This window comes from Spea bombifrons, chromosome 2 (genome assembly GCF_027358695.1).
Source record: "Spea bombifrons isolate aSpeBom1 chromosome 2, aSpeBom1.2.pri, whole genome shotgun sequence".
NCBI classification, from domain to species: domain Eukaryota; kingdom Metazoa; phylum Chordata; class Amphibia; order Anura; family Pelobatidae; genus Spea; species Spea bombifrons.
Window position 1 is genome coordinate 61,307,122 of NC_071088.1, and position 13,278 is coordinate 61,320,399.

Consider the following 13,278-nt stretch of genomic DNA (forward strand, 5'->3'; position numbering starts at 1 on the left):
CTTTGTTAAGCTTATGGTGACTTCGCGTTTGCGCACTTAAAACATGAAGTAATGCCACCCACGACCCACTAATTATACATTTCTGAAATTATTCCTTCAAATATGCTAACATTGCTTATAATAAGACTTCTCCCTGCGAGACAACAGTTAACATGCAAATATATGTAAATTAATAGATAGGTGGATTATGGGAGTTTTTGTACATTCAAAACCTTGACGCGTAGTTAACTATATTATATGCTGCAGTGTTTTCAGGAACTAAAATACTACATATAGCTTAGAAAAAAAAAAGGAAAACGAAAAATGAATCATTACGGCAAGGGAATTCCTGTGTCTAAATGTTCGTTTAAATAAAGTTAACAAAAAAAAACACCATACAATTATTGCGCGCGTGCACAGAGCTTCAGCGTCTACGGCGGACTTCCGGTGTTTGAGGAAGAGTGAGCGAGACAGTGATAGAGGAGGTGAGCACAAAGCGGTGTCTGACCTGGTTTTTAAATATGTACCATGTCTTTTTGCCCGTACACCGTGTATTCGCAGCGCACACACGCCACTGCCCAAAACTGATGCTCTTGTTGTCCGCAGACGGCTGGTGATCATGACGTGTGTGCTCAGCGGTCCCACCGCCGTGTGCGATGTCATTACAGAGCTAGATACTCAGCTGGCTGTAAGTAAAAATAATAATAATAATAATAAAAAAAAAGCGTGTGAGCATGAGCCTCTGTATAGTGATACCGAGTATCTCTATACCTGACAGCCTAATTAACCATTCGCTGTGCAGTAAACGTGTGTGTGTTTGTAGTAAGAGATCAGCATGCTTCGTAGTATAGTGGTGTTGAGTATCTACACAGCAGTAATGCATCTTCAGCACCCTATAGTAGCTGCTGTTACAGAAACACTAACACACGGCTCGCGATAACGGTGCTGCTGAGTATCTAGGCACTAATAAGACGCTGATTTTATTACTCTTCGTACAGGGCACCGAAACTTGTCACTCTGATAGTACTCGCTGTGCTAATGATGAATAGCAACCCTGGCGTGTGATAAAGAGCACAGTTTGTTTACTGTGGATTTATTGTGTAATCAAACATACCCTGATAAACCTACAACTATTAATTCAGAGTAGCAGTGAATGTATGTAGGAGATTTATTTATTTATTTATATATATATATATATATATATATATATATATCTCAGCTGTCCATGATCTGGCTACTGCACCTCTTACCCAAGTGTTGTCTAAAGGCTGTCTTGTACAGCGGGCAATTACTTTTAAGGGTTCCGTGTATAAAGTGGATATAGCGGCAAAAGGTGATAATTATTAAACTTATTTGCATGCGCCTACCCAGAATCCCTTGTGGTCGTGGCAGCACCATGAGATTTCTGAGGGAAAAAACAAGCCGTCTGGTGTCTGTAGATGAGTGTTTGATAATGCTTCTACTACCCCCTTTATTTTAGAGGAAGGGTTTTCCATCAGCTTTACCCACCATAGCTTATGTAATGAGATATATAAAATAGTCACATAAGTTTGCATGTAGTTTATTCACTGAACAATCAATGTTTCGGTCTTCTTTTGGGTAGTTTATATATGTATTGTTAGCCTGTATCCTGTTATATATAGATATATAGCGATAGATAGATATACCGTATATTAAATACCGTATGTATTTTTTAAATGTATGGGCTTAAGTGCAAGCGACCTGCTTAAACACACACGTGTGCGTGCCTTCTAGTTTTGCCTTCCCTTTTCTCTGTATCTCTATTGTAGGCTGAGTAAGAATTTTCTTTGAGGCATAAGTGTATATGCTTTAAGAATCAACATTCTGTTCTTTATAATGGAAACATTTGAAAGATTTCTAGCTGGGGGTCCCTTTCCCTTTGCAAATGCATGGGACGATTCTGCAGAATAAATATCTGCCCCTTTCCATACCCCCAGCTCTTTTCTGTGCAGAAGATGTGGTCGGCCTGACTCTTTTCCTTGCGCATATGATATACTTACTTAAAGGCAGTGCTAGCTCAGCGAACCCTGCGGTGGTCTGTTTAGACCCCCTATGAGCTGAGAGCACTTGAATTGAGTTCATTGCTGTCCTGCCGCTGATTTGGTAATACTGGCAATAACTTTTGGGCCATGCAGGAAGGTAGCTGCACAGCTGCTGCTTCTAAGGTAAGTCATAGATTACTTTAATATGCATTCTTCTTGTGGGGCTGCCAAGGACATAAAAAATGTTTAACCATCTTGCCTGTCAACATTCCGCTGTCACAAATATTGCATACCTGGTAGGCACATTTTGGGCCACAGATGCTTGACATGCTTATGCTTTGTCCATATTCTGGAACTGACGAGTAAAATCAGGCCATACCAGAGAGAGTGTGTCTTTCTATATGAGCATTAAAACATACTGTAAGAAGTACCCTGTCAGGTCTTGGAGCGGTTGAGGTGTTTGTTTCACAAAATATCTAGTTTGTCTTGTAATAATTTTTTAAGAATACATGAAGGGTGTATATATCTAAACTAACACACATTTATTTGCGCAATCTCTTGTCCTATCACAAAGGCTTGGATAACTTCTGCTAGCCACCTTCCCAAATCTAGCTTCTGCGTATAATACTGCCTTCACATGCAGCTGCCTTATAGCTCTGGTATATCACTATTGTGTTTATTTTATACAGGGCTCACAATTTACACAGTGCTTCTGAAAATGCATACATTAAGTATAGAGGGCCCTGTTCGCAGGCTTCCAATCTAGAGGAGATAGGATATATAGAAATGTTAGCAAAGAGAGTCTAGAAAAAATGTGACTATATTGTGATACTGATTTATAAACTATTCATGTACATGTGCCGTGGGCATGCTTTCTGGGTGCCCTGCTCGTAGTGAAAATGGAAACATTTAGTTCTCTTGAGCTGTGTGTGGAGTAGAGAAAAAAGAAATATCTTGACATTCACTAGTTTGTTTACCTAACCACAGCTTCTTGGACCGGGACCTCACACCCCAAAACAGCGTGCAGACGTGTCCCGATTGGGTGAGCTGAGGGCGAAAGCACTCCAGATTATGAACCAGTTCGGGGCCTCCACGCTCATAAATCTGTCAAACTTCACCACCACCACCACCTCTATGTCCACCTCGGTTGCGGTAAAGCAGGAGCAAGCTGTTGCAAACAGCACTCCAGGGGTCAAAGTACAGGGGACAGCAGCTGGAGGGGGCCGAGTAAGCCCGGATGCTAACCAGGTGAGGAGGGTACCATGAAGTACATATACCGCATTTGCCTTATTATAAGATGACCCCCCAAAAATAAATTTTTAACCCCCTAAATGCCCCCCATATGCCACTCTTACCCTCCCCCGACTTACTAGTGCATCCCTAAACTTGTCCCCGTGCTTCAGATTCCTCTGTGTCTAGTGGTGGCAGCCGGTGAAGGTCTGCGCCATGCGCACAGACAACCTTCGCTACTGCCGCCGGGTCTTCTATGAATGAAGAAGCCCCGGCAGCAGCGGAGGTTGTCTGTGCGCGTTGCGCAGACCTCCACCGGCTGCCAGACAGGAGGATCTGGGTCCCCTGCAGCGCTGCGGGGGATCTGGATCTTAGTCTTACAATCAGACCTCTATTTGAGGTCTGATTAGAAGACGACCTTGTATAGACGATGGTTATTTTTTAGATCATTTGCTCTGAAAAAACCTAGTCTTATAATCGAGCAAATACAGTATATCTGCTGCACTTGAGAAAAGATATTTGGTTCAGTTCTCTAAATGTTGAGAAAATTATTTAGTTAATGTTCACTTTCCTAAGGTTTTAACCAAGAAGAAGCTCCATGATCTGGTCAGAGAGATAGACCCTAATGAACAGCTGGATGAGGACGTGGAGGAGGTGAGTGAACAACTAAATGTTGCAGTAGAGTTTTTCTTGGTGTGCATTATATTTCTCATTCACAAATGTCATCAAATTCTGTCATGTTTTCATTACAGATGCTCTTGCAGATAGCTGATGATTTCATAGAGAGTGTAGTGTCGGCAGCCTGTCAGCTGGCCCGACACCGGAGATCAAATACACTGGAGGTCAAAGACGTGCAACTTCATTTAGGTCTGTTTACAAAAATTTGCCCACTATTGCTTAACTGTTTAAAATATATTTTGAAGTTACTCTTTTTCTGTACAGCGATCATTGTGTGAGTAATGTCCTTAACTTGAGCACAACACTGTGGGTAGCATACAGCAATTATTTAGTGTATGTGAATGTACAAAATGTATAACCAAAAGTATGTGGGCACCTGACCGTCACACCTGTATGAGCTTGCTGGACATCCCATTCAAACTCCATGGGCATTAATATGGAGTTGCCCCCTCCCCACTTCTGTGGCTATAACAGCCTATACTTTTTGGGCAGGGCATTCCTCAAGATGTTAGTGTATCTGTGGGAATTTGTTCCCATTTAGAGCATTTGTGAGGTCAGACAGTGATATTGTATAAGAAAGTATTTCAATTCAAAGGAGTGAAGCTCAAGGCTCTTTTGCAGTGCACAGGGGCACTGTCATGCTGGAACAGGAAAGGAGTAGTATTGTCTAAAATGTCTTTGTATGGTGTAGCATTAACATCACCCTTCACTGGAATTAAAGTGCCTAGCTCAAACTCTGAAAAACAGCCCCAGACCATTATCCCCCAATATTACAGTAGATACAATTCATTCCAGTAGGTAGCGTTCTCCTGACGTCCACCAAACCCAGATTTGTCCATCAGACTTCCAGATAGTGTAGCGTGATTCATCATTTTTACAAGTTTTTACTGCTCCAGAGTCCAGTGTATTGTATTTTTCTCTATTTTAGTGTTTTCAGTATAGTTGCATACTTGCATTTACCTCATTGACTACGTGATATTTTACTGTTGATTTTTTATTTGAACTTTAGAACGTCAGTGGAATATGTGGATCCCAGGTTTTGGATCAGAAGAAATCCGTCCCTACAAAAAGGCTTGCACAACCGAGGCACACAAGCAGGTAAGAACAATTATAAACGTTCATTTTGCTGAATCTCCCTACTAAGAGGAAAGGCGTTAACAAACCACAATTGCAGGTTAACCCCTTGACTGCTAAAGACGGCATGGTGCCGTCGCTAGCAGTCCCAGTCAGGTGCTAGCGATGGCACCATGCCGTCGCTAGCACTACCCTATCTTGATGGAGGTCTGTGGACCCCCATCACCACCTACCCCGGCGATCTGCCCCTCATATTGAAGGGCATCACTGGGACCACCCGATCCGGCCGGTGACGTCGCGCGTAATGGCGCAAAGAGGTCACCGCGCAACTTTATTGAAAACTGACAATTGTCAAAGAGGTATGGGGGCATGCTGCTTAGATGCCTATATCTCAGGCATCTAAGCAGCTACAGACCCCCAACATATACCGTTGGAAAGGTAATCGCCTCACCTTTTGGTATAATGCTTGTAAAAAAAGAATAAAAAATATTAAGTTAAAAAAACAAAATGTACAAAAAAAGTAAAAAAAAATGATTTGGGGGTCTCTAAAGGCAGATAAATAAAGATCAAAATTGCCTAGAGACCCCCAAATTAAATTATCTAAACATAAACTAGTTTAACTTAAAAAAAAAAAAAAAAAAAAGTATTCTAGCTAAATGATCACTGTGGTAGCCAATGTTACCACAGCAATCATATAGCTATAAAAAGTCACATTCCCTTTTTAAAAATGGCCGATACTAAATTTTAACCCCATGATCCCTTTGATCATGGGGTTAAATTTAGCCAATGGTAGAGGAAGGCAATTTTTGAAATCCTGATGAACTGCAAATATTATTAAAATCAGCCATTTAGCCTGTGCGGTACGTGAGTAACCATATCATCCCTGGAGCGCCTTGCATTTTTACTGCAAAACTTATTTTTGCTGTAAAAGTGATTTTTTTTTCTCCCTTTACCATCATTTCTTTGGGATTGTAAGGGGAAAGAATGGTGTGTGCTTCTGCGAGTGAATGTATGGAAAGAATGGTGTGTGCTTCTGTGAGTGAATGTATGGAAAGAATGGTGTGTGCTTCTGTGAGTGAATGTATGGAAAGAATGGTGTGTGCTTCTGTGAGTGAATGTATGGAAAGAATGGTGTGTGCTTCTGTGAGTGAATGTATGGAAAGTTTGGTGTGTGCTTCTGCGAGTGAATGGAGATATGAAAGGCGTATGAATGGTCAGTAATTAGGGTTGAAGCCTTGACGTGGCATTACTGCTCACGTAAGAAGTTAAATTATGGCACAAAAAGTACTTATTTGCAAAAACTACGCCCCCTGGCGCATCAAATGAGGGGCTGCATGTGTTTCTAGTACAAACCTGGAGTGGGCAAGACACAAATGAACATGTCGCTAAGGTTAGAAAAATTTTTTCTAGCCAAAGCGACATATTCCATCATTATTTGTGCACTCAACTTTTGTCCTAGAAATACATGTAACCCCTCATTTGAAGCTCCAAGGGGTGTGGTTTCTTAAATTAGGGTACATAAAGTATACATTTCAACTTACCAGATGTCTAGACCACTTTAACTTCAGATATTGCAGATTGGAGAATCTTGTTAAAAAATTGTCTTAAAATATTTAGGGGTGATGCCTGCATTTAGACAGCTGGAAAGTTAAATTATGGTACAAAAAGTATATATTTTCAGAAACTACACCCCTTGGCGCATCAAATGAGGGGCTGCATGTATTCGTAGCACAAGACTGGAGTGCGCAAGACATATATGAACTTGTCGCTTTTAATTTAATTTTTTTTTTATTTTTAGAAGTGTGATATTCACTTATTTGTTGTGCAAGTCAGATTTGTGATACAAATACAACTAAGACCTCATTTGCTGCAGCTGGGGGTGTAGTTTCTAAAAATATATAGTTTTGTTGGCATATTTCAACATCCCGGGCAGCTAGAGCTGTTTAATTGACGGCAGCCATGCATTACATTTAAAGATGTCTTTTGTGATAGTCTAGTAAATTTAACTTTTAGCAATAAAATATTAGAAAAATACAGTCTGCTGTTCTCAATTTCTGTTTATTTTAGACCGGTTACCTACTACAAATATTTAGCAACACAGCTTTTGATATTAGAGTTTAGAAAAATAACATTACGAACTAGTTTTTATTGAGTTGGAAGTGAAAAATTACACTTTTTTCCCATTTTTGGCCTTATTTTGCAAACCTAATGAGACATGCACACACATATAAAAATGGTATATTTGGAATCTGCTGGGTGTGCTCAAAAAACAATATATGGTTTGTATAGTTTATTCCCAAGAAATTTACTTCTAAACGAGAGATGCACCAAAATGCCGAAAACCAGCTTAGCACCAGGGTGGGAAATGGCTTAGCAGCCAAGGGGTTAAAGTGCATTTGAACTTTTCCAAGACTCAAACTATCTAATCATCTTTTATTAAAAGTATCATTTGCACAATTGTTCCCTTAAGCATTAAAGAGAAAAAAAAAACTTTTAAAAGTCCCTCCTTACCTGCCTGTTAAGGGACTATCTGCTTTATCGTACTGCTAGACAACAGGCCTATCTTAATTAAGGTTTGCTTCATTTGAGTGGGAAAAAGTTTAATGGCACTTTTTAACTTGATTTTTACTGATTTATTAAAATATTAAACGTGTTGCTGAAAATGCATATACACTTATAGGAGTTATGTTACTGTGCTTTGTGTCTTCTGTACCTTTTTAATATGGTCTGCCATGTAGGAGCAGAGGGGGAGCTCTGCCAGCAATGGCTTATATGTTATGTTATTCCTCTCCCTTGCTGCTTATTACCAGCTCCATGTAAGGTCCATTAGTAGCTCCATGTAAGGCCCTAAAGTATATCCCTGGCTCTCATGAGGGGCTACCAGCAAATAAAATTATTTCTATATTGGAGACGTTATGAGATGTCCTCACTTGTCAAACTCCATATATTTTCATCACTGCTCCAAAGTCATCAGTATTGTTCTTCATTGTTAAACATTGTGTAATTAGTTTTACATTATCCGGCATGCCCCAGAATACTAGTATTTTATTTACAATGGTTTACTTCCTCTTATGTAATAATACATTACAGCCTAATGCACTTAATTGCATATATTTTATTTACATCTTGATTTATTAATCACCATTTTTTTCTGTCTCTTTCCCCTCCCTTTTTTGTCTTATCCCTGCTCTTTGCTCTTTTGGTTTGTGTCTTCGTTCCCTGCACTTTTCTCCTGGATGATTTATAACAGAGAATGGCCTTAATTAAGAAAACCCAAAAGAAATAGCTGCACACCCTACCAGCTGCACGCACCATCTGCGCACTCCTGTCGAACAATTGAATGTGCAGCAAACGAGCTTGGAGACTGTTTGAAGAAAAGCCTTAGTTGGGGGACAGAAACCCGCTGTTTCACTGATTGTAGAATGTTCTTCTCTTAACCGTGTTACGGTAACCTCTGGTAGGCAATGGGTTAACACATCTTCCAGATGTTGTATGTGTATATAAAAAGGCGTTTAAGTAAAGATTTTGCCACGGTAATGACTCTGCAGGTGCGGCTTGTATATGTTAGACTGATGCAGCAATAGAATTGGTGACTGAATGACTGTCCTCGTGGTAGCTTCATCCCAGGAGTATAACACTGCTGCAGGGCCACTGACTGTAGTGTCTTGTAGGTATTAGAGTAGGGCAGGGCCCAAAGTGATAGCTGAGAAAGGTAGTCGTATAAGCTGGTGTGACCTTCTTAGCAGGCACATGTCCTCTTCTGCGTGTGCTGAGCCTCCGGTACAGTAGTACATCTACCTTTCCAGCGCTCCCCTTGTGTTTTCTCTTGCCGGGCCATTTTGAGCAGCTCTCTGCACAGAAGAGAGAGTGCAGCTGTGATGTTGCTACCCGTCCGTGCAGATGTCTCTAGGTATGGAGCTTTAAGGGTATCTGCCAGCGTCTGACCCTCCTCTCTTGTAACCGTGCGCTGGGCCCGTAAGTCACTTTTAGTTCCCAGTAACAAATAAATTAGGGGCTCAGGTCTCGTTCTCTCTATTACTTCCTGGTACCAGTTCAAGATATTATCAAAAGATGGACGCGCAGTAAGGTCGAAGAGGAGAATAACAGCAGATGCGTTCCTGTAATAGGACCGTGTTACTGCCCTAGAGAAAAGAGAATACACAATAAAACATATATCATGTCCCTTGTCTAGACTGTCACGTATAAAAAAAATCTTTTCACCTGGAACACAATGAAGAATTGATATTGTCATAGATAAAAAGTAACGTTTTGCTCTGAGTTCCTCCTCAAACACGCTAAGACCTAAGGATAATGTAAAAACACACCGGTGGAACGCTGTATCATTCCCTCCCCCAACAAAGTGACTGAGCTTCTACGTGTGCGACCCTTACATCCAGTGGTACAAGAAAACTCCCGCTCTCAGTTACATCCCCAGCTCACCGATATCGCTCTTGGCCTGCAGTGTCCCAGAACTGTAGTCGGACTTTAACACCGTCCTCTGGCTCTTCTACCCGAGAGCAGAAATCCACTCCTACGGTTTGCCCTGTGCTGCTTGAGAACTCTCCATCTGTGTACCAGCGCAGCAAAGAGGTTTTTCCAACGCCAGAATCCCCAAGCAGTAGCACACGGAACTGGAAATCCCATGCACACGCCATCCTAAGGGAGAGAGTCGATTCAATGAGGAGCCGAGGCTTACGACTGACGACGATCTGCTCTGTTCCTCCTTTTACCGGTTTCAGGTTTCCTCTTGTCTGTTGCATTCCTTTTTCCCTGGGCCATGTCTGGACAGGCACATTTCACTATGAAATAGTTTCCTCCCCCATTTTATTCCACCTTTTACGACAGTCACTATATAACATCCTCTCTGTATTCACAAACCGCCTGTGTCCCTATATGTAAATTACATGTAACAAATAAAAGCTATCAGTTTGTGGGATTCTTTACGTATATGAATAGCGTTTTATTGCCGTAGATTTTGCATAGTTGTATTGATCCGAATGCAGCTTTTCTAGACTTTCTTGGTTTCTTCAGGTAGATCGTAATTCTGTGTGCATTTCTATTGTCAGCACAAGCTTAGAAACTGTAACTGGAAAACAACAGTGATATCATAATTGCTTTTATCTTACATATTATATCTGCTTTTTATTTCGGTTTTGTTAACTATGTTGCGATTATTTTGTTACCCATGTTTTCAGGAATGCTGACAATTTCAGGCGCCATGGTTGATTAAAAGGATCATTGTTTAAATACGTTTTCTACGATATATAATTAATCCTTTTGTGTTAGTCTATACTAACTACTAGAAAGTCCATACACACACCTGGCCACATTAATCATGCAGTCTATTTAAGTTGATCACCTCTAGCTTTCACGAAAGAAAAAAAACCTTTAAAACATTGCCTGCGTCTGGTCTCCCACCTCCTTGCTTTCTGCCTGCATCTGAGCAGCGGGATAGGACATCCTTTCCCGGGACTGAGGGAACGCCAATTAAGAATGCTTTACCACATTTAACCCCTTCACAACCAAAGACGTACCTGGTACTTCATATTGACATGGTACAATAAATGCCCCCGCGTTGCCACAATTGGCAGCTTCAGGGACAGGGGAGAAAGGTTTCTTCTCTTGTTCTTTCACATATCCACTCAGAAAAATAAACATGGTAAAACTGCAGAATGGATGTGAAAAATGTTTTCTTTTTTTGTTAGACTAACTTTGGAAGGCGCCGGACTAGATTCCCGGAGCTGTCTAATTTTTGGAAATACATAGTTTTAGGGGGTTAAAATGAAATATGGGACGTCTAGCGTGTCTCAGATGAGACCTGGAACCAGCAAACTGATCTCTCAAAAGTCCATGTTTGAAAACGGTAATGCGCATGTTCCAATTTTGAATTTTGCCAAAGAGACATACCCTACCCATGTATATAGGGTATTTCTGTACTCGGGGTGTTTCTGAATACAAAGTTGTTTCAGGAATGTTATGTACCCAGGGAAAATTGCTTGAATAAAAAATGTTAAAATGCTCCCAGTAAAATACTTTTGGGATGCCAACTTTCCAAAAATATATACTTTTGTTTAGCAGTTTTTTTTTTCTGGCCCAGCAAACCATATTTTTTTTAAAAAAAAATCTTGTTTAGAAACAGCGACGCACATCATATATATTCATATTTAACCCTGTGTCAGGTCCCATTCAGGTTTCGGCGCTGTTTCTCTCTAGTTTCTCCTGTCTTGCTACAGTTCCCCCTTTGCTGTAATCCATTCCTGGATTTCCCTGTGCTCTGAAGATTACTTCTGATACTTTTTCAGTCCTGCTCTTAGCTTCAGTTTCCTTTATAAGGTGTGCTCCACCTGTTTGTCTCAGTCTGCAGTCTAAAGGTAAGTCCTTCTCTGTTCTGTGTGTAGATTTAATGTTTAGTTTCAGCTTATTAATAATTCAGTAGGCAGGGTTTAGCGCTAGGACCCACCATAATATTGTACTTTGGCGTAGTGGTAGGCTAAGCATACTATGGCCATAAGATGTGACTAAATCGCCAATTGTTATCATATAGTCCTAGGCTGGTCCTGTATTCATGTGCGCCTGTCTTTTATGTACCTTTCCCCTCTTTTCCCTGAATCATCTGAGGATTTCGGTTCCTCTCTCCTCTCCCCATGTCCCAGTTAAGATATCCTATCCTTGCTTAAAGGAGAAGCATAAGGGGATGGAGCGAGGAGCCGAGATCCTCAGTGTTCCTTGCCTTGTTCTTGCGGTTACTCTGTTCAGCTTCCCTACTCCCAGCCTGCAGCATCCTGCACATTCGCCTGTAGAGCTAGGTCTCTTGCCTGCTGAATATCACTTTTTGTTCTGGACAACATCCGCTGCTATGTCAGGGCGCTGGTACCCAGCACCAGGCCCTGTCCATCTCCGATACTGCGCAATATCTCCTGAATTCCATCAATGGGCGCTCTGGGTGATTACAGTCGTCTGTATGGACCCAGTCCCTGACAGTAAGTACCAAAATAAATGCAAATACTAGGCATATGTGGTGTTTCCCAAAACAGGACAAATTCCTAAATACACTTTTGGAGGTATTTTTTTTTTATCCATTTGCTGGATTATATATAGTTTTTATAGGTGAAACTGTGAAAATATTTTTTTTCTTAATTTTCCCCACATTTTTAGATATTTCTCTTACTAAATGATGCAATATATATATAAAATTTTATTTCAAAAGAAAGCCCTACTCGGGCTGAAGACACCATATATAATGTGTGGGTGCACTAAAGAGTCAGTGGGCAACCGTTGTTGCTTAAAGTCAGCAAAAGCACAAAAACTGCTCTGGTCCTTTAACGCAAACATGGTCCTGAAGGGGTTAAAAGCCATCTTTTTATTGTGTTTGGTATGTACATGCCAGACACATTGGCTAAACAATTTACATAATACACCTTATTTGAGTAATTGCATAGCTGATCACGGGCCTAGCACTGGTGGTTCAATCAAATTATACAAAAAATAAGCGTTTCCAAACAGAGGCACCATGGGTGACAGGCGCTGAACGCATCCCGCTAGTCCGGGGGAGTCCGGGGGTGTCCAGCCTGTGGCCCTCTAGCTGCTGCAGGACTAAATCTCCCATAATGCTTTCAGCTTAGGGGCTGGCAGAGGAGTATGGGATATGTAGTCCCGCAGCAGCTGGAGAGCCACAGGTTGGCCACCCTTGCGCTAGTCTTTACAAATAGGCAAACAAACATATACATGATGGCAAAATACATTGCATCAGATTGATACACAATAAACAGTCTCTCAAAACATAAGAAAGTGTCTGTATTTTCCAAAGATGTTCACCCATGTTCCCAACTGCAAGAAAGGGGAGAGGACTTGATCCAACAGCACCTTGGGTGTCTTACTGGAATGGAAGCTCATGAAAAAGGCTAAGCTGCAAGTAGAACAACACAGAAACAGTTCTGGGCGCAGAACTTTAACTTTATTTAAAAAAAAAAAATAATAAAAAAAAATATATATCTATATCTATAAAACAAAGTTACAGAAGTATGGTGAAGACCAGTGCATTGAAAAGACCAATGAAAAAGGAAGAGGTTAATGAAGTAGTGTGGGGTGTCCAGCTGAAACACAGATCCTCCTGTTTTTTTTTTGTATGAAGTCTCAGAATATAAATCCCAATATTAAAACACACTGGGTTCTTGTGCGCATTGTATTGATTTTAGAAATGAGAAGTTTATCTTTACCTTTTCTTTCTATTTTACGTTGTGTTAAACAGAAACCCCGAAATATAAATGTTTATGCATTGGTGTGTTTTTTTTCTTTTAATAACAAAACAAGCACA

At 40.8% G+C, this 13,278-nt stretch overlaps 2 protein-coding genes across 3 annotated transcripts; one reads left to right on the plus strand and one right to left on the minus strand.

Annotated features, from left to right (window-relative positions):
• The first annotated feature begins 387 nt into the window (after positions 1 to 387).
• On the plus strand, positions 388 to 8,501 carry TAF12 (TATA-box binding protein associated factor 12). 2 transcript variants are annotated; one of them, XM_053454461.1, is made up of 7 exons: positions 397 to 464; positions 586 to 667; positions 2,970 to 3,230; positions 3,789 to 3,866; positions 3,965 to 4,079; positions 4,900 to 4,988; positions 8,215 to 8,501. In XM_053454461.1, the coding sequence occupies exons 2-7, from the start codon at positions 599 to 601 to the stop codon at positions 8,248 to 8,250; spliced, it is 648 nt and encodes a 215-aa protein (XP_053310436.1). In that variant the 5' UTR covers positions 397 to 464; positions 586 to 598; the 3' UTR covers positions 8,251 to 8,501. The 2 variants fall into 2 exon arrangements, with proteins under 2 accessions (XP_053310437.1, XP_053310436.1); XM_053454462.1 differs by lacking the exon at positions 586 to 667 and having other exon boundaries at positions 388 to 464.
• A 202-nt stretch (positions 8,502 to 8,703) lies between these two features.
• LOC128473678 (ras-related protein Rab-39B-like) lies at positions 8,704 to 9,619 on the minus strand. The gene is made up of 2 exons (XM_053455928.1): positions 9,405 to 9,619; positions 8,704 to 9,106 (listed from the first exon to the last, which is right to left on the minus strand). Exons 1-2 carry the CDS (start codon positions 9,617 to 9,619, stop codon positions 8,704 to 8,706), a joined length of 618 nt encoding a protein of 205 aa, XP_053311903.1.
• Between the last annotated feature and the right edge of the window lie 3,659 nt (positions 9,620 to 13,278).